General features: G+C 46.7%; 1 protein-coding gene across 4 annotated transcripts; it reads right to left on the bottom strand.

Annotated features, from left to right (window-relative positions):
* Positions 1 to 497: 497 nt before the first annotated feature.
* C8H1orf210 (chromosome 8 C1orf210 homolog) lies at positions 498 to 21,438 on the bottom strand. 4 transcript variants are annotated; one of them, XM_073358047.1, is made up of 5 exons: positions 21,361 to 21,438; positions 17,647 to 17,747; positions 14,209 to 14,716; positions 10,250 to 10,405; positions 499 to 6,647 (listed from the first exon to the last, which is right to left on the bottom strand). In XM_073358047.1, exons 2-5 carry the CDS (start codon positions 17,731 to 17,733, stop codon positions 6,313 to 6,315), a joined length of 1,086 nt encoding a protein of 361 aa, XP_073214148.1. In that variant the 5' UTR covers positions 17,734 to 17,747; positions 21,361 to 21,438; the 3' UTR covers positions 499 to 6,312. The 4 variants fall into 4 exon arrangements, with proteins under 4 accessions (XP_073214150.1, XP_073214148.1, XP_073214149.1 ...); XM_073358048.1 differs by having other exon boundaries at positions 17,647 to 17,803; positions 21,361 to 21,418; XM_073358050.1 differs by lacking the exon at positions 21,361 to 21,438 and adding an exon at positions 15,843 to 15,946 and having other exon boundaries at positions 17,647 to 17,734.
* Between the last annotated feature and the right edge of the window lie 4,314 nt (positions 21,439 to 25,752).

The raw sequence follows: 25,752 nt of genomic DNA, 5'->3' as shown, positions 1-25,752 counted from the left end.
ATCCAACCACATCAGCCACGCCATCAGGGGCTCATTCACCTGCACATCTACTAATGTAGATAAATGCCATCATGTGCTAGATATGTGCCAGCAATGCCCCTCTGCCATGTACATTGGCCAAACCAATGTACCCCAGACAGTCTCTACGTAAAAGAATCAATGGACACAAATCAGAAATCAGGAATGGTAACATACAAAAGCCTGTAGGAGAACACTTCAATCTCCCTGGACATTCTGTAACAGATTTAAAAGTAGCCATCCTTCAACAAAAAAGCTTCAAAAACAGACTTCAAGGAGAAACTGCAGAGCTACAATTCATTTTGCAAACTTTAACACCATTAATTTGGGCTTGAATAGGGGCTGGGAGTGGCTGGCTTACTACAAAAGCAATTTCCCTTCTCTTGGTATTGACACTTCCTCATCAATTATTGGGAGTGTGTTATACCAATAAAATAAAAACCAGCAGGATCTTATTAAAGGGAAAAAGGCAAAATACCACATTTATTGTGAATACAGAAAGAATCATAGTAAGCAGTTAGTTATAGTTATAACATTCCATTCAATCTCATATTTATTCACACATTCATTCATACAAACACACACACACACACAGGTTCTGCAAGGTTGTTATCATAGTTACCAGCCTTAGAGTTGCTCATGCCAAGCCACTGGCCAGGTGGCCTGGACATGAGGAGGGAGCAGGGCCTTGTCAGATGCTCATCTGATGCTCCTGGAAGTTGGTTTGCAGAATCAGACCCCAAAGTTCTCACTTTTTAGAGTCTATTTTTATAGGAATTTCTTCCTAGGCCAGTCTATGGGAATTGCTTCATCATGCTATTGCTGAATCAATCAGCAGATAGCACATTCCTGACGGCTCCAAGATGTTATCTTGTTCTTTGGTTCTCCCATTCTTGAGGCTGTTGGGTGGATTCCAGTCTGCCCTCCCGGAGGGGGTCCTCTGGTTATTTCCACTTGATGCCTTCTTCAGCCGATGGACACTGGATTCTTAGGCTGGCACCTCCCTGATCATTCAGTTATTATCCACACCAAGCATCCATCCACATACATCCTCTATCTCTATTTTAATCACAATTGTTAATACAACAAAAGGGCATGAAAGTCTCTGGGTGCTGTTTTTGTTGTTAGAGTATTGCTTTGAGTTTCTCTCTCTGTGAATTGCTTTGAGAACAGACTCTGTCTTAGAATGTACTAACACAGTTAGCAGCTTGCAAGTTTCACACATAGAGGGAGAGAAACAGTACCAAAAACCAAGAGACCTCTTAATTAGTAATACCCTGGAATTTAAACTCTGGGGAATCAAACTCATTTGTGATTTTAATACAGAACTTCTTTAATATGATCCAACAAGTGGACCACATCTATCCCGACTGAATTGGCCTGGTCAATTCTGGTTCTCCACTTGTGAGGTACCTCCCTTCTCTTCATGTGCAAGTATATTTATGCCTATATCTGTAATTTGCACTCCATGTATCTGAAGAAGTGGGGGGTGTGGGGTTATCCACAAAAGCTTATGCTCAAATAAATCTATTAGTGTTTAAGGTGCCACCGGACTCCTTGTTGTTTTTGTTGATACAGACTTACATGGCTACCCCTTTGAAGCTGTGGATGTGATCCAGAGGGATTTTCAAGCCGGCAAACTCACCAGTACTGCTAGGAACCTGCTATATGGACTTTGAAGTCTTTGTATGTATGTAACTGCTTTACCATTTAACATCTCTCTTGTTGTTCTTCCTTTTTACTTGGCTGGTATTTTGGGTAAGATCCAAACCTATACTGACCTGGTAATGTGGCTGACCCTTCTGAGGTCAGAAGAACATTTTGCATATGTGAGCAGAGTTTAAAATAACTTCTCACTATACTGGACCTAGGTGCTGACTGGGGGCCAGAGACTGGAATGCAGTAAAGGGGGCTGTGTGATTTATTTTTTTCCTTCTTGATAATCAGTGTGGGGGATCAGAAGCACAGTTTGTGACTAGTTGGGAGGTTTAACTTCAGTGTTACCCATCAGTCTTGGGAATATCTGCTCTCCCTTTTGCAGCCTGCCCTGACCTTGGCATTGCCAGTGAGGGCTGCCCCAGGCACCATGAGTCACAGACCTAACCTAGGGAAAACTGTTGGACAAATAAGGGACTCTAACCAATAACCTCTCTCTGAAGTGGAACTTTGATACATTTTGATTAGGATTGTTTTGCAGTTTAAGTTTCAAAATGCTCTATTTTGTTTTGGATTTTTTTTCTGTGTATTTTAATCAATAATTCTCCAAATTTTGCCATTAATTTTCTAGTGTGTTTGCCATGGAACTAAGGCCGGGTCTACACTTTAAAAATTTATACCAGCAAAGCTATGTCAATTAAGGGTGTGGAGGTTTTATGGGTATAAGCCAAGTGTTACATACACTTATACCCTCATAAAAGTGCTTTTCCAGTGTAGCTTATTCTATTCAGGGAACTTGTATAAGCTATATTGACAGAAGCACTTCTATGCCAGTAAAGTCTTCATCTACACTAGTAGCAGTTGCTAGTATCGCTATACCAGTGCGAAAAAAAACTTTTCTAGCATAGACAAGTCCTAAGCAAGCCACGTTCTCTGTACTCAAAACACCAAACCATGTTGTACAGTGATGGGTCATGTTAACACCTTTGACTCTGAGCCCATTTATTCCATCAGAATTAACACATCTCCCGTCAAACACAATTCACGTGATTCTAGGAGCTGGGACTTTAAAGAAAACACCAAATATCGTGAGTCATGATAAAATCAGGATAGTTGGCACCAATGCTTTCCCAGCAGTTAATTATGTTGGAACAAGCCAGACTGGGAAGGCAATTTTAAGAGTAGAAACAGACTCACTTTGAATCCCAGCCCTATAATTCTCTTTCTGAAGGAATCATGCTAAGGGGAGATGGCAGGCCAGAGATGACGTCAGGATCGCAGGGCTGTGGGAAGAGGGGATTCCAGCTGGGGATAGTTAGAAATCCCTAATGGTGTCCCTAACCCCCTAAAATGTGGCTACTTTCTTGGTGCTATCCATCCTGGAATCAGCTGATTTTTTCCCCCAAAGGATTAAAAGTTTCAGAACCCTTTGTTTTAAGGAGTAGTGTATTAACCCCAGTGTTTTGGCCCAGTTCTAATTCTGGGACTTCCATCCTGTTCCGTGAATCTGTTTGATTATTTAATATTTGCACATAGCATTCTACAGAGGAAACAAAGACATAAGGAGTGTAACCCCCAAGGAGATTACATAGATTTCTGGGACCCTGTCTGCTGGCAGCTCAGGGAGAGGCACACTGTCCCTGGCAGGGAGAGGGAGCCAAGGCAGACTCAGAGTCTGCCCAGCAACCAATAGGCCCTCCCAGGGAGTTGAGAAAAGGGGAGAAGCCATGTTGGAGTGAGTCTAGAGCCAGTCAGGAAAAGGGCAGGACTGGCAGTGTGGGGAGCTGGTGAGTCCCAGGCCAGGATGCAGGGTTCCCCCTGAGAATAGGCTTCTAGGGACCTGATAGCAGATCCCTCCCCTGGGATTTTCCTTCCCCACTGATGATTCCCAATTTGTAGAGTTTGCTGGGAAACTTCCCCAGCCAGGCTGAGTTCACCGTCCAGCTCCCTAGGTGAGAACAGTCACCATATGGTCAGCTTTGCTCTGTGTACTAGTCCAGGGCTGCTGCCTGCGGAGTGTGTGTCTGGAGGCTGGGCTAGGAGGCTACAGTTTAGATGTTAGTGTAGTTGTGTAACCTACTACACCAGGAGCCCTGCACCCCTTTGTGGTGAGGGGAAATCCTGGGACTGACACAGCCTGACTCCTGCCTGAAAAGGATCCCTGCCAGCAGAGAGCAGCCCCTCTGCAGTGACTGAGGAGTCCAGAGTCATCTTCGAACCTGAGGATCATTCATGAAGTTTGTGAGTGCACATCTTTTAGTTAGTCAGGTAATTTGTTTTGGGGACCCCCTACTCCCTGAACTGTGTCCTCAAGCGAGGGAGTAAGGGTTTGAGGATTTTATAACCTGCTGCATATTACACCTGTGGAGGGATTTACCACCTTCTCCCACTTGTGAGTCCTTTGGGCTGTCAGCCACCCTGCAAAACCACTGTAAAGAAGAATTTTGTGGTTATAGGTCATCAAGGGCCGCAACAAAGTACGTGTAGTAGTGGGACACTAATTTTACGTTTGATATATCAGTCATGGGTATTGTGACGGGGCAAGGCCAGAGGGCTATAGAAAAGTAGTGGGAGATAGATATATTAGCTCCAGGCTAAACAAATCCCTGGTACCAGGATAAGTGAAATGGCAGCTGCTCCAGGTCAATTAAGACACCTGGGGCCAATTAAGATCTTTCCAGAAGGCAGGGAGAATGCTAGGTTGATTGGGACACCTGAAGCCAATCAGGGGCTGGCTGAAACTAGTTAAAAGCCTCCTAGTTAGCCAGGAAATGTGGGACCCATGGAGGCAAGGACAGAGCTTTGTCACAGTATTTTCAGAGTGGGCACCAGTGACCCTAAAAATAGTGTTTTACCCTGTTGTGTTGTATTTGTCTCCAGTTTAATATAATTATTGTGTTGAATATATTGTATGTATTTGTGTTATTTCTTTGAAGTTTCCAACTATCTGCCAAGTAAGTGTGGATTACCCTGTAGTTAGAATTTTCTGCCCAAGCTGCCTTGGTGATCCTGCCAGAAAGGAGCGAGGGGGGTGGAGGCACAGCCAAATAATTTCATAGGAAAAAAGAAAGAAGATACACCCTGCTGGGTGGGTGGCAGGATCCAAAATAATCCAGACCTGTAAGCAGATTGGCGTTAAAGGAGGTAACCAGGTGGAGAGGGGGTGCTACAAGAGTTTATGCTGTTCCACATGTATCACACCTGGTAACACTGGCAGGGAAGAAGGGTTTTTTCACAAAATAAAGAGAGGAAGCTGCTTGTCTTCACCCTGCACACACAGTTAAAAAAATGTGTATTTTATTAGGTTGACACATGCTTGTGCAGTTTCTACTAGGCCAAGGATTCTCCTTTGCCTCCTGTTCTCTTAAACAGATGGCTGTATTTCACCCTTGATGAAGAATCCCCACAGATGTAGCCTGTAAAGCCGGGACCCCTCAGGAGGATAATAGGCACGAGGATAACATCACTGTGTGTTAGAGATATCATCAAACTGGTTTCAGGACTCAGCAGCCAGCTCCCACTGCAAGTGCTGGGCCTTGTAACCAGGAGGGCAGCCAATCAAAAGGAATAAACCCAAACAAGGTCCAGCTCTGAAGTGGAAGGAGCCGTGAGAGTGACCTGTGAGACATGCTGTGCAGCCACACACAGTCAGGTTAAACAACAGAGCCCGTTTGGCACCGCAGCCAGACAGCTTCCCATATGCTCCTCTTATAACTCTCCCTGGCTTTTCCCCTCCTTTGGCTTCTGAGCTCTCATATGAGCTAGGATCAGAAAGCAGGCTTGATACACAGGTTAGTGGCTTTGTCATGTTGATGGGCGGTACCTCCCTCTCCAGAGCAGAGTCACTAGAGGCTGCAGAGAGACAGGATCTCATGGGGGATGTTCTAGCCTTTGTCTTCTCTGTGCAATTTCACCAGACTCAGGAGTGTCTGTGCTGGTGTGTGTCCGTCTCAATGCTGGTCTTCTGGAGCTCTGGCTCAGGCTGGCGTGCATGAGGCTGGTGCTGAGGGTGGGGGGTCTCTTCATGGCCTCATGCTAGGAGCAAAGGCTGCACCAGGCTGGCTTTCACTTTTTGCTTTATGGCATTTCAAATACTGAAGCAAAGATGTACAGATGAGTAAAGAGCAGTTTGTTTTCAGTGCCAAGACAGACCTCCCTGCACTTTGGGTTATACTCAAAGCCCTGGCTGGGATGATTTAATTGGGGATTGATCCTGCTTTGAGCAGGGGGTTGGACTAGATGACCTCCTGAGGTCCCTTCCAACCCTGATATTCTGTGATTCTTCCCTAGTGTAACACCATTGAAGTTGATGCTGTTAGACCAGGGATAAAATTGGAACCTAATAGCTTCCCAGTAAGCTCTGCTCCCATAAACTCCTCTCCCATGCTGACCCGTTCCTCATCACACCCTTCTCTCATGCCACTTCTCAGCTCCTTTTTTCATGTTGGCCCCACCCCCCAAGTTAAACAGTGGAAGCTAAAACAAGAATAGTGATGACTCAGTGGAGAAGGAAGGCTAGGAATGGAGGTGGAGGTCCTGGGCTGCTGAGGGCTGAAATGACAGGCCAGGAGTTGAATGCCCTGGCCCCAGAAGATGAAGAGGGACAGCTGGGAGGGGAGCATGGGTGAAGTCCCAGTCTCAGAGGGAGAAATGTGGCTCCAATTCGTCTTCTTCCTGCAGCTGTTCACTTGGCTGGATGTAGTTATCTTCAATGAAGCCATCATCATCCTCCAGTTGCAGCCCAGCAGCACTAGGCATGGATTGGTTCTCCCCCCAGGCAACCCCCATCGAGCTGGTGTCAGGCAGTGGCTGGTGGCGGTAGCTGACAAAGTTCATATGGAATAATTTGCACTTTGCAGCCAGTGCAATCAGGATGGAGATGCCAACAGCTGCTACAAGGAAGCCCACCAAGTATGGCCAGCTGTTCCCTCCCTTCCCTGCAGGCGAAGAAGTGGTTGCTGCAGTGGTGATTGCTGCAGAGGAAAGAGAGATGGAGTAGTTCAGGGAATACCCATGTCTCACCAGTATCTTCCTGATGGGTGAGGAATTGCCAGGCCCTACTTCCATAGACATAGGGATGATGCTCCATAAGCCACAATGGTGCTGCTTAATGGCGCCTATTAGAATGGTAGCATTTTACACCCACTTCACATTCTCTTTGCATGGGTGCAAATGATTGCAGGGTGAACTGGGTCCAGTGTGTTCAGAACTGAAGTTGCCTGCTGTTGAAATTTTCAGCCTAACAGAAAACACCATTAAAGCAGGTACAATTACTAAAGGGGAACAAGGGAGTTTATGTATTAGTGAATTTGGAAGAGTTACTAATAGTTAACACCCTCAAACACTTTTTCTGAGATAATTTGGTGACACATAATCCCATGTCTGGGAGACAATTTACCAAGGCTTTGTCTAAGTTAGGATTTAAAGGTATGTTATCTGGCTCCATCTAATTAAAACCTTAAACTTTAGTCAAGACAAAGCAAATTGTTCTTTAGCAAGTGAAAGCAGCACAAGTTAAAGACTCAGCGGAGCAAGTGTTACAGTACAATTTGCTTTGTCTTTAGCTTTGAAGGTTTTAATTAGATGGATCCAGATAATCTAACACATCTTTAAATCCTAATTTTGGCTATGTCTTCACTGTTAAAAATAATAAAAGTGAGATCAGTCACAGGCAAGGGTATAGCTTAGCTGCCTTGTGGTAAATACTACAGTGCCTTGTTTCCACTAGGATTTTAAGGTGGGATGGTTAATGTGCCTTAGTTAACACTTTTTTTGGGTGGGGATGGGCAGCGAAGATAAAGCCTAACAAAATTGGGAATGAGCAACATGGGATGGATCACTTGATGATTCCCTGTTCTGTTCATTCCCTCTGGGGCACCTGGCACTGGCCACTGTCAGAAGACAGGTTTCAGAGTAGCAGCCGTGTTAGTCTGTATCCGCAAAAAGAAAAGGAAAGGAGTACTTGTGGCACCTTAGAGACTAACCAATTTATTTGAGCATAAGCTTTCGTGAGCTAAAGCTTATGCTCACATAAATTGGTTAGTCTCTAAGGTGCCACAAGTACTCCTTTTCTTTTTGCGAATACAGACTAACACGGCTGTTACTCTAAAAAGAAAAGGAGGACTTGTGGCACCTTAGAGACTAACACATTTATTTGAGCATAAGCTTTCATGAGCTACAGCTCACTTCATCGGATGCATTCAGTGGAAAATACAGCGGGGAGATTTATATACACAGAGAACATGAAACAATGGGTGTTACCATACACACTGTAACAAGAGTGATCAGGTAAGGTGAGCTATTACCAGCAAGGGGGGGGGGGTGGGTCGGGGACAACACCTTTTGTAGTGATGATCAAGGTGGGCCATTTCCAGCAGTTGATCTCTTCTCCCACCCCCACCCCACCCCCAACCCCCGCTGTTCCTCAGATGTTCTTGTCAACTACTGGAAATGGCCCACGTTGATTATCTCCTTACAGTGTGTATGGTAACACCTATTGTTTCATGTTCTCTGTGTATATAAATCTCCCCACTGTATATTCCACTGAATACATCCGATGAAGTGAGCTGTAGCTCACGAAAGCTTATGCTCAGTTAAATTTGTTAGTCTCTAAGGTGCCACAAGTCCTCCTTTTCTTTTTGTCAGAAGACAGGATACTGGGCTAGATGGACCTTTGGCCTGACTCAGTAGGGCCATTCTTATGCTCTTATGTTCTTATAATTTGAATGTAAAGTGCCAGGATTTGTGTAAATGGAATAATCCTGAGAAAAACAAAAGGGTGGTTCTCCACTCTGTTAAATGGAATATAGGAATTTGCAAATGTTTTGTCTAGGAAATGGTGTGATGAGGAAGGAGTAATGTTTTGTTTCATTTCATTAAATACTGAGAAGCTGTTAAATGGCAGCTGTTCATTGGAATAAGTGGTGTAAACTGCCACAGCTTTGCTAATGTAAAAGGTTTCTCTCAAGTGCTAACACTGTGTAGGTTCTGACCTTTTTGAAGAATTTTCTTCTAAAACGCAGCTCAGCATAAGGTCTTGGGGGAGGGATAGTTATCCTGCTCAGATGGAAAGAGATCATTCAGATTTCATAAGTCTCCCACTAACTAGCCTCTGGGCTCCTGTATTGTATTGGTTCCTATCATGTAGTATCTGAGTCTCTGATAGCTTTGATGAGGTTAACTTATTTTGTTGTGTAAAATTACCTGGTGCTTTATCTGACAACAAAGAGTTTCTTAAATGCAGCCACCAGGGGCTTTTCCTGTGGCCACAAGATCCTCCTGGGCGGTGATGGGGAGGGCACAGAACATCAGCCCCTCTCCCTCCCTCCCCGTTGCTCCTGGATGCCCTGCCCTCCACCGCCTCTGGAGACAGGTGGGGCACAATACTGCAGGAGAAAGGTGTGTTCTCAACCCACCATGGGTGGAGGGGCAATGGGGTTTGGGTGGCTGTGCAGCAGGCTCCACCGGCAGGACTTTGGGAGCCTGGCTGTGGGGCTTCAGGAGCAGACCCTGGCTCCAGCCCCACACTCTGGCCTCTAACCACCAGGGGCTTGGGTGGTTGTGCAGCAGGCACCAACCTCTGGCTCTGCAGCATCTGGTGCTTTCCCCCCCACCATTGCCCTGGGTCCCAACTGCCTCCCCCTCCAATCCCCCCCCATCCAGCCTTTTATTTGTCCTGGTGGTTGCTGAGAAAAGTGATATGAAAAACATGTCACTTTTCACTGCACACTTAGTAGGTAGCTGGGAGGCTGTGATAAGTGATATTAACAAACATACAAATATCACTTTTCACAGCATTATTTTTAATTATTGAGTCTGCGATAAAAAAAAACCTACATAAATAGATTACAATGATTTGGACATGTATATGTGCATATTTATTTGTTTTTCCAAAAGTTAATTAAGTATTTTAGGAAAAAGTGTCAATGTGGCCACCAGCAAGAGTTGGTGGCTGCACTCTGACAACAAAAAAATTTGTTGTGAAGACCCCTGCTCTAAGAGTATGTCTATACTGCAATTAGACACTCATGGCTGGCCTGTGCCAGCTGACTTGGGCTCAGGCCAAGGAGCTGTTTAATTGTGATGCAGATGTTCCAGCTCAGGCTGCAGCCTAAGTTCTGGGACCATTGCAGGGTCTTGGTGCCCAGCCTCCAGCCCAAGCCCAACATCTACACCAGAACTGAACAGCCCCTTAGCCCGAGCCAGTTGACACCAGCCAGCTGTGGGTTTTTACTTACAGTGCAGGCATACCCGATATGACTGTTACAGCCCTTGTCCCCAGCCAGGACAGCACACACTCACTCTGACAAGGTCCAGAGCAGAGATCAGGCAGCCTCTCCAGCTACTGATGCTGCCAGGAATGTTCATTACAGTGAAGAGGAATCCAAACCTAGCAGAACAGAGTGAACCAAAATCTCACGATGGGTTAGGTAGGAGGCAGAGCAGGAATTCAGACCTCAGATACTGGATCAGTGGGGTATATACTTTGGGAATATGCCACTTGATAGGAAAACTGATTAAATAGGGAACTAGAGCGTTCACATGGGACCAGAGCTCCTGTAGCCGCACAACTTACTGTCATTTCTCTGCACTGTGGCCAGCAGTTTTCTTCTGACTGAAAGCGGAGTCTGAGGAAACCACTGTTTCCTCCTGCAGCCCAGATCCTGAAAGTTCAGGGTCTTGACCTCCTGGCCCTGGAATTCTGGTGGGGAGGCACAGAGTACTTGCACAGCTAGGAGACAAAACCTGACTTAGTTGCAGGAGGAGGGGCTCCACCTTCCCACCCATCCTGCCATCCCCATTTTGGAGGGAGGTCTTTACCCTTGCTCCTTATATAAAGAGCACAAGTGAGTGCCCCAGCTAATGCCCACCCACTTAGCCTGTTCTCAGCCTCTAGTGAAACCTAATGGAAGAAACAAGGGAAGAAATCACTAAATATGGAGCCATCAGCAACAAACAAAATTAGGGGGAGGAGTTGCTGTCAGTGTGAGCTGCCTGTTACCTGTAAAGCACCAAATACATTTAGGCTTGGTTTCCACTACAGATAAGGTTGCCAACTTCCTATTCACACAAACCTGAACACCCTTGCCCTGCCCTGTCCCACCCCCGGCTCACACCATTGCCACCTCTCTTTGTTCACCAGGCTGGCTCGGGGTTGGGATGCAAGATGGGGTGAGGGCTCTGGGGTGCAGGAGGGGACTGCACTATAAGGTGGGTAGAAAGCTGGCTAGATTGTCGGGCTCAACGGGTAGTGATCAATGGCTCCATGTCTAGTTGGCAGCCGGTATCAAGTGGAGTGCCCCAAGGGTCGGTCCTGGGGCCGGTTTTATTCAATATCTTCATAAATGATCTGGAGGATGGTGTGGATTGCACTCTCAGCAAATTTGCGGATGATACTAAACTGGGAGGAGTGGGAGGGGCTGGAGGATTTATTTTGAGGAGCTGGAGGGGAGGGATAGGATACAGAAGGACCTAGACAAATTGGAGGAGTGGGCCAAAAGAAATCTGATGAGGTTCAATAAGGATAAGTGCAGGGTCCTGCACTTAGGACGGAAGAACCCAATGCACAGCTACAGACTAGGGACCGAATGGCTAGGCAGCAGTTCTGCGGAAAAGGACCTAGGGGTGACAGTGGACGAGAAGCTGGATATGAGTCAGCAGTGTGCCCTTGTTGCCAAGAAGGCCAATGGCATTTTGGGATGTATAAGTAGGGGCATAGCGAGCAGATCGAGGGACGTGATCGTTCCCCTCTATTCGACATTGGTGAGGCCTCATCTGGAGTACTGTGTCCAGTTTTGGGCCCCACACTTCAAGAAGGATGTGGATAAATTGGAGAGAGTCCAGCGAAGGGCAACAAAAATGATTAGGGGACTGGAACACATGAGTTATGAGGAGAGGCTGAGGGAGCTGGGCTTGTTTAGCCTGCAGAAGAGAAGAATGAGGGGGGATTTGATAGCTGCTTTCAACTACCTGAAAGGGGGTTCCAAAGAGGATGGCTCTAGACTGTTCTCAATGGTAGCAGATGACAGAACGAGGAGTAATGGTCTCAAGTTGCAGTGGGGGAGGTTTAGATTGGATATTAGGAAAAACTTTTTCACTAAGAGGGTGGTGAAACACTGGAATGCGTTACCTAGGGAGGTGGTAGAATCTCCTTCCTTAGAGGTTTTTAAGGTCAGGCTTGACAAAGCCCTGGCTGGGATGATTTAACTGGGAATTGGTCCTGCTTTGAGCAGGGGGTTGGACTAGATGACCTTCTGGGGTCCCTTCCAACCCTGATATTCTATGATTCTATGATTCCAGGCTGGGGCATGGAGTCAAGGGGTTCGGCGTATGGGAGGGGGCTCCAGGCTGAGGCAGAGGGTTGGGATGTGAGAGGGGGTACAGCCTCTGGGCTGGGGGTGTGGATTCCAGGGTGGGGCCAGAAATGAGGGGTTCAGGGTGCAGGAGGGAGCTCTGGGCTGAGGGTTGGGGTGCAGGGGGGTGAGGGCTCTGGCAGGTGCAGGCTCTGATGTGGGGCTGGGGATGAGGGATTTGGGGTTTAGGAGGGGGCTCCAAGCTGGGGTGAGGGGTTTGGAGTGTGGGAGGGAGCTCTGGGCTGGGGCAGGGGGTTGGGATCCAGGGTGTGTGTGTGTGAGGGCTCTGGCTGGGGATGCTGACTCAGATGGGGCTGGGAATGAGGGGCTTTGGGTGTAGGAGGGTACTCTGGGGATTCAGAGGGTGGGAGGGGGATCAGGGCTGGGGCAGGGGGTTGGGATGTGGGAGGAGGTCAGTAGTGCAGGCTCCGGGCAGTGCTTGCTTCAAGCAGCTCTTGAAAGCAGTGGCATGTCCCCACCTCTGGCCTGGTGGCTCTGCGCACTGCCCCCTCCTCAGATGCCATCCCCGCAGCTCCCATTGGCTGTGGTTCCCTGCCAATGGGAGCTGCAGAGTCAGCTCTTGAGCAGTGTGCAGAGCCCCCTGGCTGCCCCTACATGTAAGAGCCGGAGGAGGGACATGCCGCTGCTTCTGGGAGCCGCACGGAGCCATGGCAGGCAGAGACCCTGCCTTAGCCCTGCTGTGCCACCAACCAGACTTTTAACAACCCGGTCAGCAGTGCTGACCGGAGTTGCCAGGGTCCCTTTTTGACCAGGTGCTCCGGTCGAAAACCAGACTCCTGGCAACCCTAACTACAGAGTTAGGTCGACATAAGGCAGCTTAAGTTGACCAAGCTCTGTAAGCATCTACACTACAGTGTAGCTCCCACCAATGTAAGTCGACCGCTATATCGCCTTAATAACTCCTTCTCTGCAACAGGCGTAGCACTTAAGTTGAGGTAGATAGGGCGACGCAGTGTCAGTGTAGACACTGAGTTACTACGTTGCTTTTTGGCTGTCAGCCCTGCGTGGGGCTCACAGCCAGAGCCCCCCGCTGCCCAGCACTGACAGCCTCGGCTGCGAGTCTTGAGGTGGGAGCTTGGGCCGTGAGCCCCGGGCAGCGAGGGGGGAGTGGGGTCTGGCTGTGAGCCCCCCACACTGCCCCACTTAAGTCAGTGCGAGCACTCCTGGTGAAGATGCGCACCATCAGCAGAAGGAGGGTAGCATGGACATGAAAAACCACAGCATGCATCCAGTGAAGTGAGTATTTACCCATGAAAGCTTATGCTCCAATACGTCTATTAGTCTATAAGGTGCCACAGGACTCTTTGCCGCTTTTACAGATCCAGACTAACACGGCTACCCCTCTGATACATGAAAAACCACAGTAATTACTGTGGTGGCTGCATGTTGACCTAACATAGATCAACTTAATTTGTAGTGTAGACAAGGTCTCACATTGTGATAGAAATGTCAACAGTTATAGGGACACCCTCACCGTGAAATCTAGTCCATTTCAAAAACTGGGCTCTGAGGTTTGAGGTCCTGCTCCCACTGAAGTGGATAATAGGAACTGTTGAGTGGTTAGCACTTTTGAAATCTGGCCATTTATTCAGGTGCCTAAATGTAGATTAGGAGGTGAATTTTAGGTGCCCAGTTTTCAAAATCTTAGCCAAACTGAAAAAAAGCCTTTTCTCTAATGCATGATTTCTAGGAATCTTGAGCATTACTTGTAACTACAGGTTTCAGAGTAGCAGCCATGTTAGTCTGTATTCACAAAAAGAAAAGGAGTACTTGTGGCACCTTAGAGACTAACCAATTTATTTGAGCATGAGCTTTCGTGAGCTACAGCTCACTTCATCGGATTCCAAATAAAGCTTATGCTCAAATAAATTGGTTAGTCTCTAAGGTGCCACAAGTACTCCTTTTCTACTTTTAACCACAATACATAAAAACTTTCAGAGTGATTTTTTAAGTTGATATCCCTTAAAAAAGGATTAGACAAACCCTAGAAAATAGTCTGCTGGAAATAACCTGCATTAATCAGAAGATATGGAATAAAAGGGACCAAATAGGTTTTCTACATCTGTTACTCCTGTAATCCTTATCTGAACCCTTCCAGGGCATTTGCCCTTCAGTCCCTCCTCTTTACCCATGGTAGCCCTGCCCTCAGTCCTTCCCTCACCTCGTCTTTGTTGTTGCCATTGCTGGAAAGGATACATGGAGCAATTACAGACCCAGGGATTCCCCTGAAGCAGGACCTGTTGGGTTCTTTCCATCAGCTGCAGGACTAGTGCATCCACAGAGAGCAGATCATTGTTCCGCAGATCCAGATGGACAAGGGCTCTGAAGGCAAGGAACGCAGGCAGCCTCAGAATCTGAAGCTTATTGTTTTTCAGGAGCAGCGTGTCCAGGTTTCTCAAGCCCTGGAAAGCTTCTGGGTGAAGGTGGGAGATGTTGCAGCTGCTCAGGTCCAGCAGATGAAGCGCCCAGAGGTTAGAGAAGACTGCTGGATAGAGCGTGGGAATGATGTTGTGGGAGAGATTTAGGGCATGCAGAGAAGGGAAGTGTATCAAGAAAGTCCCACTTCTGGGCATTGCCAAGGAGTTGAAGGAAAGGTCCAAGCTGGTGATGTTTCCAGGAAGGGAATCTGGAGTGTGTAGAAGGCTCCTTCCACTGCAGTCAGCCCATCCCTGAGAAAATATTGTCATCTATATGAGGGGTTCTGCATCCCTGGTAGGATTCTCCAGGAGACTCTCAAAAATTTCAAACATAATTCATTACCTTAATTGTTTGTTGCAGAGTTTGAGAGAAAAACAGAAAAAAATTTAGGAACATAGGAGCTAGCAGAGCAGATCACACCAATGGTTGTTTTAGTCCAATATCCAGTCTCTGACACAGGCCAGTACAATTAGATAAAGACCAGCATAGAGTGGGTCACTGTGAGTCTATAATCACAACACAATTTACAGAGTGAGATGAACATGAGAAGAAAGGGGTGGTGGAGGAAGAAGCCCAGACACTGTAGATAGGGTACGATGGGCAAAGTTGCTGGACATCCACTTCAGTGGTATTTATCATTCAGGATCATTTCCAAACCTGTGACCATGTAGCACTGGAATGTGTGTCCCCTTCTTCCTCCCCTTGAATTCCCAGACTCTGCCTCTGTCCAGTGTATTCTTAATTCATTCAAGGGTCTCCAGCTTCCTGAGAAGTGGACTGTACTGCTTGATTCCTTGGACCATGTTGGGCATGGGGTGTTACACTTCTAGTTCCCAGGTGAGAGTCCACCAGCAGACATCTGCCTGTGCAGAGTGAGTAAGCAAGCCAGAATGGCTGATGTGTAGGAGTGCATCTAACTAACTATTTATGGAAGGGTTTTAAACCAACCTGGCTTAAAGGGGAAGTGAAAACAGCTATATAAATATAACACAAATGGAAGAAAGGGGAAGGTGATAGTAATGAATATAAAACAGAAGCTAGGAATGGTAGAAAATTGATAAGGGAAGCAAAGCAACACAAGGAGAAAGCTATCACCAGCAGAGCTAAGGACAAAAGGAAGGAGGTTTTAAAGTATATACAGAACAAAAAAGAATCCTAACAAGGATACTGGTCCATTACTAGATAGACATGGTAGAATTATCAATAGTGATATAGAAAAGGCAGAAGTATTCAATAAATATTTCTGTTCTGGATTTAGGAAAAATCAGATGTAGTCCTCCAATGATAACTGTTTCCATTCCACTAGTATCTCAGGAGGATGTTAAACAGCAGCTATTAAAATTAGACATTTTAAATCAGCATCCCCAAATAACTTACATTCAAGACTTTTAAAAGAGCTGGCTGAGGTGCTTGCTGGACATCAGTATTGATTTTCAATAAGTCTTGGATCACTGGGGAAGTTCCAGAAGTCTGGAATAAAGCTAATATTGTGCCAATATTTATAAAGGGTAAGTGGGATGATCCAGGTAATTATAGGCCTGTTGATGTGACATCGATCTCAGGCGACATAATGGAGTGGCTGATAGGGAACTTGATTAATTAAGAATTAAAGGAGGGTTATATCATTAATGCCAATCAGCATGGATTTATGGAAAATAGATCCTGTCAAATTAACTTGGTATTTTTTTTTATTAGATTACAGATTTGTTTGATAAAGGTAATAGTGTTGATTTAATAGACTTTTTCTGTAAGGCATTTGCCTTGGTAACATGACATTTGGATTAAAAAATTAGAACAATATAAAATTAACATGGTACAAATTAAATGGATTAAAAGATGGCTAACATAGGTCTCAAAATATTATTGTAAAGGAGGAATCATCGAGTAGGTGTGTTTCTAGTGGGGTCCAACAGGGATTGGTCCTTGGCCCTATGCTTTTTAATCCGTGACCCAGAAGCAAACATAAGATCACTGGTAAAGTTTGCAAATAACATAAAAATTGAAGGAGTGGTAAATAATGAAGAGGACAGGACAGATTGCTTGGTAAACTGGGTGCAAGCAAACAATATGTATTTTAATATGGCTAAATATAAATGTTTACATCTAGGAACACAGAATGTCGGCCATACTTACAAAATGGGTAGAACCCTGTGCGGATACAAAATTTTTATCCGCATCCAATCTGCAAACATGTCCTGTGGATATCCGCAGATTTGCAGGGCTCTAAAGATGGGGAACTCTATCCTGGGAAACTGATGTGGAAAATGATTTGGGTATCATGGATAATAAGCTGAACATGAGCTCCCAGGGTGACACTGGTCAATAGGGCTAATGTGATCCTTGGAAGCATAAGTCTTGAGAAGGAGAAGTTTATTTTACTTCTGTATTTGGCACTAGTGTGACCACTGCTGGAATACTGTCTAGTTTTGGTGTCCACAATTCAAAAAGGATGTTGATAAATTTGAAAGGGGTTCAGAGAAGAGCCACAAGAATGATTAAAGGATTAGAAAACATATTTTATTGTGACAGACTCCAGGAGCTCCATCTATTAACCTTCTCTCTGTTAAGTTAAAGGGGTGACTTGAGTATCTACATGTGGAAGAAACAAGCTAGCAGAGAAAACCATAACAAGATCCAATGGCTGGAAGTTGAAGCTAGACAAATTCAGACTGGAAATAATGCAATTTTTAATGGTGAGAGTAATCAACCATTGGAACAGTTTACTGAGGATCATGGTGGATTCTCTATCATTGCGATTTTTAAACCAAGATTGGATGATTTTCTAAAAGATCTGCCTTAGGAATTATTGTGGGACAGTTCTCTGGCCTGTGCTATAGAGGAGTCTAGACTAGATGATCACAATGGTCCCTTCTGGCCTTGGAATCTATGAATGGCCATTTCTTTCTAAAAAAAATGCTGGAGAATCCACCACATATCTTGGTAGCCCTCCCTGCCTACATGTATGACGTTACACCTTTCTGTATGGAGCTGCCTCTTGCTGCATGCAGAACCTACTCTAATCTCTCCTGGTCCCTTTGCAGTTTGGTTCAGCTTTCTAGGGTATTTTTTCATTGTCTTGCATTCAGTTTACTGGGCTGCACAGGACCTCCTGGGTCACTGAGCCCCTTTCCTGGATGATTTTAGACTACCCTGAGCCCTGGGAAGAGTCCTCCATACCCACCTTACTGTCAATGCTGCAAGGATGTCCTGCTGCCGCAGGCCAGGCACAGAGGAGGCTGCAGACACAAAGGTACCAGGCACATTCCATTTGGCTTCAGGAAACTGCACACCAGAAAAACAAGTCACAGGGAGATTGGGGGGACAGAAGTCTCCAGGCCCTGAAATGAAGGTGTGACATAGACCAGTGCTGGGAAGAGACCAGATTATTTCCTCCCATGATCCTGTCCCATGGCAGGGACCAGTGTCCATTGACTCCAGGCACTTCTGGTACAGCTGCCTTTTTTGTTTGTTTGTTTGTTTTTTAATAAAATGCAAATAAAACATAATGCTGACAACTACAAACTACTACAGCCGCTTAATAAAGATCATGAGAGAGAGAGCTTGGTCCTGCAGGCTGAGCGCCAGGGCGGAAGGCAGGGATGCCTGAGTTCTAATCCTGGCTCTGAGGCGGACTTGCTATACAGTCTTGACTCAGTCTCTCCATCTGTAAAATGGAGATAAAACCCACTCACTGCTCCCTGCCTCTCATAGCTATTGTGAGGATTAGCCAATGTCTGTACAATGCTTTGTAAACCAAAAGCACTGCATGAAAAAAATGGAAGCAGTGGAGATCATCGTATTGGACATCTGTCTGTACTGACCATCTCTGAACCACAATGCCTTTCTCATTACAGTGCTGCTTGCTCTCAAAAGTTCTTTCTGCAATGACTTGATCTCCTGCTGGAGTGCAGGTCAGCTGTTCTTGGTCTGTGTTACTGCCGGCTGTGCCAGCAGTATTCTGCCTGTCCCAAGAACTGGAGAGCCCAGGGTCGTGGGGGAACCTATTTGTCATTCTGCTCAGAGCATTGCTGTTATTGAAGCTTCTTGGCTCACAGGCTTTTGTAACTATTTCAGGGTTAAATCTCTTTGTCTCACAAAGCTCATGGGATATAAGTGCTAAGATTTTTGTCCTTCTGTCCATGAGTGGGTGTCTGAATTCATGATCCCAGGAGAGCATTGAGAAGTGGATTGTGAGATCCAAATGATGCTAAGTACTAACCTCTTGCATCTGGAAGGACTATACATGAATTTGAGGTGAGAGGTGGCTAGGGCATGTGTGAAAGGGCTGGTGATGAGGCAGGACAGAAATGAGGCAGGATATATCCAGGAGGGTTAGAAGGAAAGAGAGCATTGGGAGATGCCCAGGGAGAGGAGTAAAAGGGCAGGGGGCAGTGCTGGGGTGGGAGCTGGAGGAGGCAATGCTGAGGGGAGAAGTGTCTGGGGGTGGGTAGAAAGGAAGGGGTAGATGGGCAGAGGACAGTACTGAAGGGTGAGGCAGGGGTCCGTGCAGAGGGGGAGGATCAGGAGAAGGGGTCAGTGCTGAGGGGGAGGGCCAGGGGGCAGCAAATGGGGGTCAGTGCTTAGGAGGGTGGGTCAGGAGGACAGCGCTGAGGGAGGTGAGGCAGGGACAGGAGTCATTGCAAAGGGGGATGGGATGGGATGGTCAGAGGCAGCATGGAGGAAGAAGGGTCAGTGCTGAGGGGACGGTCAGGGGGCAGCACAGAGGGAGGGGGCAGTGCTGGGGGTGAGGCAGGAGGGCAGCAGATAGGGGGAGGGGCAGGAGAGCAGCACTGAGGGGGAGGGGCAGGGGAACAGGGCAGCACTGATGTGGGGGAGTCAGAGGAAGGAGTCAGTGCTGAGCGGGGAGGGGCAGGGAGTAGCACAGGGTGGGGCAGTGCTGGGGGTGAGACAGGAGGGCAGTGCAGAGGAGGGGTTGGCAGGGGGCAGCACAGAGGGGAAGGGGCAGTGATGGGGGAGGGGAAGGGGAAGGGGTCAGTGATCGGGAGGGGCAGAAAAGGGGGGTCAGTGCTGAGGACGGTGGGGAAGGAGTCAGTTCTGAGGGAGCAGCACAGAGAGGGAGGGGCCGTGCTGGGGTGTGGCAGGGGGTCAGGGCAGTGCTGGGGGAATGGGGCAGGGAAACAGGGCAGTGCTGATGGGGAGTGGGGCAGGGGGCAGTGCTTGGCGGGAGGGTCAGGGAAATGGCAGCACTGAGGGGGGTGGGGAAGGGGTCAGTGCTGATGGGGAGGGGTCAGGAGGCAGCATCGAGGGGGAGGGTCGGGGCAGCAATGTTGCTAAGTCCCAGGGTTCCTTGCAGGGTCAGGGGCTGTGGGGCTCAAGCCCCGTCTCTACATGGTGAATTTCAGCTCTGCTGGGCAGGGCGGGCGGGAACTGCACTCTGATTGGTGGGTCTTCCCAAGGAGGCATAAATCAACCAGTCAGGACTGTGGTAGGAAGCAAGTCAGAGCTGCCCTAAGCCCACTCTGGAGTCTTTTAGTTCCGTGGTTCTCAGTCAGGGGATGTGTGTTCCCCTGGGGTACATCAGCTCCTCTAGGTATTCACCTAGTTTTACAACAGGCTACATATAAAGCACTAGTGAAGTCAGTACAAACTAAAATTGCTTGCAGACAATGACTTGTTTATACTGCCCTATAGACTATACACTGACATGTACATACAATAGTCATATTTCAATGGATTTATTTTATAACTATATGGTAAAAAGGAGAAAGTCAGCAATTTGTCAGTAATGTGCTGTGCCACTTTTGTATTTTTATGTCTGATTTTGTAAGCAAGTAGTTTTTAAGTGAGGTAAAACTTGGGACAGGCAAGACAAATCAGACTCCTGAAAGGGGTACAATAGTCTGGATAGGTTGAGAGCCACTGCTCGAGGCCTTTCTCACAAGAGGGGAGTGGCCAGCAGGGGGAGCCCTGCAGCTAATCCCCACTACCTGCTACTCCAGTGAGCAAAGTGGGTTCTCTGCTCCTCCCCTCCCTGCCACACCCAGACTGGTGGGGAGGAGAGCCCTGGAGCTGCCTGCAGGAGCAGTGGGGCTGGACTGGGTAGAACTGATGTTGGGGCTGGGTGGTTGTGGGGGCAGAACAAATTGCTTGGGATTCAGAATGATTTGGGGGATGGGCAGATGTGGGGTGAGAGCTCCTGCTGCAGGGGCCAAAATCCTCTGAATAAGTTTCACAGCGTTGGCCCCAGTAATTCTCACACACACGCTGCCGGTGAGCAGGGGGAGTTCAACAGTTGAACAACAGATATGGACACAATACAAGCAGTATTTGTTTTAAGTTTCAGAATTTTGGGGTCCAGTCCCCCATTTTTTGACCCTCTGGGGCGGGAAGAGCTGAGGCAGGAGGTGCCCTGGGGGGGGTGTAGAAGAGAAGGGGGTGAGAAGAGTCCTGGAGCCAGGATCTAGGGGACAGGCCTAGCTTACATTGGGTGCTGGAGGAGGCTTCCCCTGGCAAGCTGGTTACAGAGCTAGGTTTTCAGATGTGGACTCTAAAATTGTGCTAGCCTGTGCAGACTATGGCATTATGGTTGCAGGCTGCATTTGCACCATCAGAGCAGGTGGTCACATTCCTCAGTGCAGTTTGCAGCCACACCTGGGAGGCTCAGCACAAGCAGAAACGTAGAGGCTGCTTTGTCACTGTGCTGGAAAATGGACCTGCTGGTACTGGCCCTCCAGCACAGGTCACTGTCACCTCTACTCCCAGAACAGATGCCTGTAACTTCCCCAGCAGAGAGAGCCCACAGACGCCACCAGCACTGGGGATCTGACCAGGAAACCAGAAATGAGCTTTGTCCTTCCTCCTCCTCCTCTTCCTCCTGCCTGACACCCCCACCCACCCCAAATGTTCCCTGCTAAGGGGAAGGCCTGGCAATTACCTTAGGAGCTGAGCCTGGCCGCCTGCTGCCTCTTGCCTTCTTCTTAGGTCTGTGTATTGTGGGAGTGGAAGGTGGAGTCTCAGAAAATGGAGAGTGAATGTGAAAAGGTGAAAGGTAAATGGAGCTGGTTTAAAGATTAACTGTAATCAGCCTCTCCCCTGCCTTCTTGGCACTTTAAATCAGCACACTGCCGGCATGCCACAGGAGAACCCAGCCCAGGGCAGGTACCAGGGAGACAGGGCTGCAAAATTAATTCATGCTGGCTGCTGAGGACTCTGAATGCACTTTTCATCTTTAGACCTCAAAGTGCTTTACAAAGAACGTAAATATCAATTGCTGTCAAGTATTGGGGTAGCCGTGTTAGTCTGTATCCACAAAAACAACAAGGAGTCCGGTGGCACCTTAAAGACTAACAGATTTATTTGGGCATAAGCTTTCGTGGGTAAAACACCACTTCTTCAGATGCATGGAGTGAGGTGGTGGTTTGCCCACGAAAGCTTATGCCCAAATAAATCTGTTAGTCTTTAAGATGCCATCAGACTCCTTGTTATCAATTGCTGTGTATCTTGTGCATTCCTGGGGGCTGGGTGAAACCTTGCAGAAGGCGGTGAGTGTAACAACTGTCTTTCATTCAGAATAAACCTAAAAACCAATTATTGACTAGATATCTAAAACAATGGGAGCCACTGCCCAAAACAGAGGTCACGTGCAAGGTCAGTCAGGAATTTGAGCTATGCAGAGAGAGGGGTTTCACTGGGGGTTGAATACAAATGCAGGGAGCTTGGTGTATTGGGTGTGTGTGTGTGTCTGTGTAACACTACAGAAGTAGACAGAGAAAGCAGCAAAGAAGGCCAAGAAACAACCAGAGAGAAGTATTTATAACATGACCCTGAGAAAAGCTGAGAGAGCTTTTGGCCAGCATGCTGACTAGAAAGAGACTTGGAATGATGAGCAAAGCAATTACCTTCTGCTGTGTTCAGAGAAACAGGACTTTGTATATTCCATGTAAATAAACAGGATCGTACCAAAGAAATACCCGAATCCTTCTAATGGAAATAACCCACAAGGTTATGAATGTTGGCTAACTGCTCAGGACAAAAGGAGAAACAATAGAACTGTGTGTAATTTTGATAATGTGCACTTCGTATGATAGTGCTGTAACTATACAATTGTGTGGTTTCAGAGTAACAGCCGTGTTAGTCTGTATCCGCAAAAAGAAAAGGAGTACTTGTGGCACCTTAGAGACTAACCAATTTATTTGAGCATAAGCTTTCGTGAGCTACAGCTCACTTCATCGGATGCATACTGTGGAAAGTGTAGAAGATCTTTTTATACACACAAAGCATGAAAAAATACCTCCCCCCACCCCACTCTCCTGCTGGTAATAGCTTATCTAAAGTGATCACTCTCCTTACAATGTGTATGATAATCAAGGTGGGCCATTTCCAGCACAAATCCAGGGTTTAACAAGAACGTCGGGGTGGGGGGGTAGGAAAAAACAAGGGGAAATAGGTTACCTTGCATAATGACTTAGCCACTCCCAGTCTCTATTCAAGCCTAAGTTAATTGTATCCAATTTGCAAATGAATTCCAATTCAACAGTCTCTGGCTGGAGTCTGGATTTGAAGTTTTTTTGTTGTAATATCGCAACTTTCATGTCTGTAATCGCGTGACCAGAGAGATTGAAGTGTTCTCCGACTGGTTTATGAATGTTATAATTCTTGACATCTGATTTGTGTCCATTTATTCTTTTACGTAGAGACTGTCCAGTTTGACCAATGTACATGGCAGAGGGGCATTGCTGGCACATGATGGCATATATCACATTAGTGGATGTGCAGGTAAACGAGCCTCTGATAGTGTGGCCGATGTTATTAGGCCCTGTGATGGTGTCCCCTGAATAGATATGTGGGCACAGTTGGCAACGGGCTTTGTTGCAAGGACAATTGTGTGTCTCTGTGTGTGTGTTTTGAAAAGTATATGCTGTGTGGACCTGCTTGAGAGAATGGGATTGTGAGGGACTCTGTTGATTAATAATTGGTTTCAGAGTAGCAGCCGTGTTAGTCTGAATCTGCAAAAAAGAAAAGGAGGACTTGTGGCACCTTAGAGACTAACAAATTTATTTGAGCATAAGCTTTCATGAGCTACAGCTCACTTCATCGGATGCATGCAGTGGAAAATAAAGTGGAGAGATTTTATATACACAGAGAGCATGAAACAATGGGTGTTACCATATGGACTGTAAGGAGAGTGATCAGGTAAGGTGAGCTATTACCAGCAGGAGAGTGGGGGGCCTGAGGAGGGAGTCTACATAGCCAGACAATCCTGCTGTCAAGGTGCCAATGCCTGAGATGATGGGGCGTCCAGAATTTCCAGGTTTATGAATCTTGGGTAGCAGATAGAATACCCCTGGTCAGGGTTCTAGGGGTGTGTCTGCACGGATTTGTTCTTGTGCTTTTTCAGGGAGTTTCTTGAGCAGATGGTGTAGTTTCTTTTGGTAACCCTCAGTGGGATCAGAGGGTAATGGCTTGTAGAAAGTGGTGTTGGAGAGCTGCTGAGCAGCCTCTTGTTCATTGTCTGACCTATTCATGATGACGACAGCACCTCCTTTGTCAGCCTTTTTGATTATGATGTCAGAGTTGTTTCTGAGGCTGTGGATAGCATTGTGTTCTGCACGGCTGAGGTTATGGGGCAAGTGATGCTGCTTTTCCACAATTTCAGGACGTGCACATTGGCGGAAGCACTCTATGTAGAAGTCCAGTCTGTTGTTTCGACCTTCAGGAGGAGTCCACCCAGAATCCTTCTTTTTGTAGTCTTGGTAGGAAGGTCTCTGTGGGTTAGTATGTTGCTCAGAGGTGTGTTGGAAATATTCCTTGAGTCAGAGACGTCAAAAATAGGATTCTAGGTCACTACAGAACTGCATCATGTTCGTGGGGGTGGAGGGGCAGAAGGAGAGGCCCCGAGATAGGACAGGTTTCAGAGTAACAGCCGTGTTAGTCTGTATTCGCAAAAAGAAAAGGAGTACTTGTGGCACCTTAGAGACTAACCAATTTATTTGAACATGAGCTTTCAAAGCTCATGTTCAAATAAATTGGTTAGTCTCTAAGGTGCCACAAGTACTCCTTTTCTTTTTGCGAGATAGGACAGATTCTTCTGCTGGGCTAAGAGTATAGTTGGATAGATTAACAATATTGCTGGGTGGGTTAAGGGAACCACTGCTGTGGCCCCTGGTGGCATGTAGTAGTTTAGATAGTTTAATGTCCTTTTTCTTTTGTAGAGAAGCAAAGTGTGTGTTGTAAATGGCTTGTCTAGTTTTTGTAAAGTCCTGCCATGAGGAAGTTTGTGTGGAAGGTTGGTTTTTCATACCAAAAGGACTGAAGGTAAAAAATCCATTACAATCTACATACCACACAGACTATGCTGACAGCTTGTGCCACACACTCTCAAACAAACTGCGGAACCACCTGATCAACATCCTCTACAGCAAACAGGGAAAGATTAAGAATGAGCTCTCAAAACTGGATACTCTCATTAAAAAAACAACCTTCGACACAAACTTCCTCGTGGCTGGACTTTACAAAAACTAGACAAGCCATTTACAACACACACTTGTTTATTCCCTCACACACACACACACACACACTGTTCCTCACATGTTCTTGCTGGAAATGGCCCACCTTGATTATCACTACAAAAGGTTCTCCCCCCCTGCCCCCCACGCGCTCTCCTGCTGGTAATAGCTCATCTTACCTGATCACTCTTGTTACAGTCTGTATGGTAACACCCATTGTTTCATGTTCTCTGTGTATATAAAATCTCCCCACTTTATTTTCCCTGCATGCATCCAATGAAGTGAGCTGTAGCTCACGAAAGCTTATGCTCAAATAAATTTGTTAGTCTCTAAGATGCCACAAGTCCTCCTTTTCTTTTTACCTTTCTAAGCCTGTTCTAAGCATCAACAGTGCTTGACAGCGAAAAACTGGGTATGGGGTGTGTTTGCTATTATGGGACCATGTGTTTTTATTTGAGAATGTGGTGTGTGATTGTGGCACGGTGTCTCTTGGGAGGAACAGGTGAGCTCCTGGTTGATGCAACTGACACACACACAAGCGTGTAGCTGGTTTGGAGAGTCAGAGCTTCCTTGTATTCACACTGGTTTCGGCAGTGATTTGTTCCTCACACAGTCCCTGGGGTTCAGGCAGGGATTAGACACGCCAGCAGCAACAAAACCCAAGAGAGGGGCTGGCATGCAAGAGAGGTATGTTTCCAGGTATGATATACTGACACAATTCCATGAAATCTTGTTGTTGCTTAGAAGGGGGAGACTGAAGAATGGGTCAGAAATCGGGCTGTCAAGCGATTAAAAAATTAATTGTGATTAATTGGGTGATT

Source organism: Lepidochelys kempii, chromosome 8 (assembly GCF_965140265.1).
Source record: "Lepidochelys kempii isolate rLepKem1 chromosome 8, rLepKem1.hap2, whole genome shotgun sequence".
NCBI lineage: Eukaryota > Metazoa > Chordata > Testudines > Cheloniidae > Lepidochelys > Lepidochelys kempii.
The sequence above is the reverse complement of the archived record's forward strand: the minus strand, read 5'-3'. Positions and strand labels throughout refer to the sequence as shown.

Bases quoted from the DNA above. Each gene is read 5' to 3' on its own strand.
- C8H1orf210 (XM_073358047.1), bottom strand. From the start codon at position 17,733: ATGGAATGTGCCTGGTACCTTTGTGTCTGCAGCCTCCTCTGTGCCTGG. The intron at 14,717-17,646 runs GTGGGTATGGAG...ATATTTTCTCAG, and splicing joins CTTGCAGCATTGACAGTAAG to GGATGGGCTGACTGCAGTGG. The intron at 6,648-10,249 runs GTAAGTTGTGCG...TTTCCTCTGCAG, and splicing joins CACAGTGCAGAGAAATGACA to CAATCACCACTGCAGCAACC.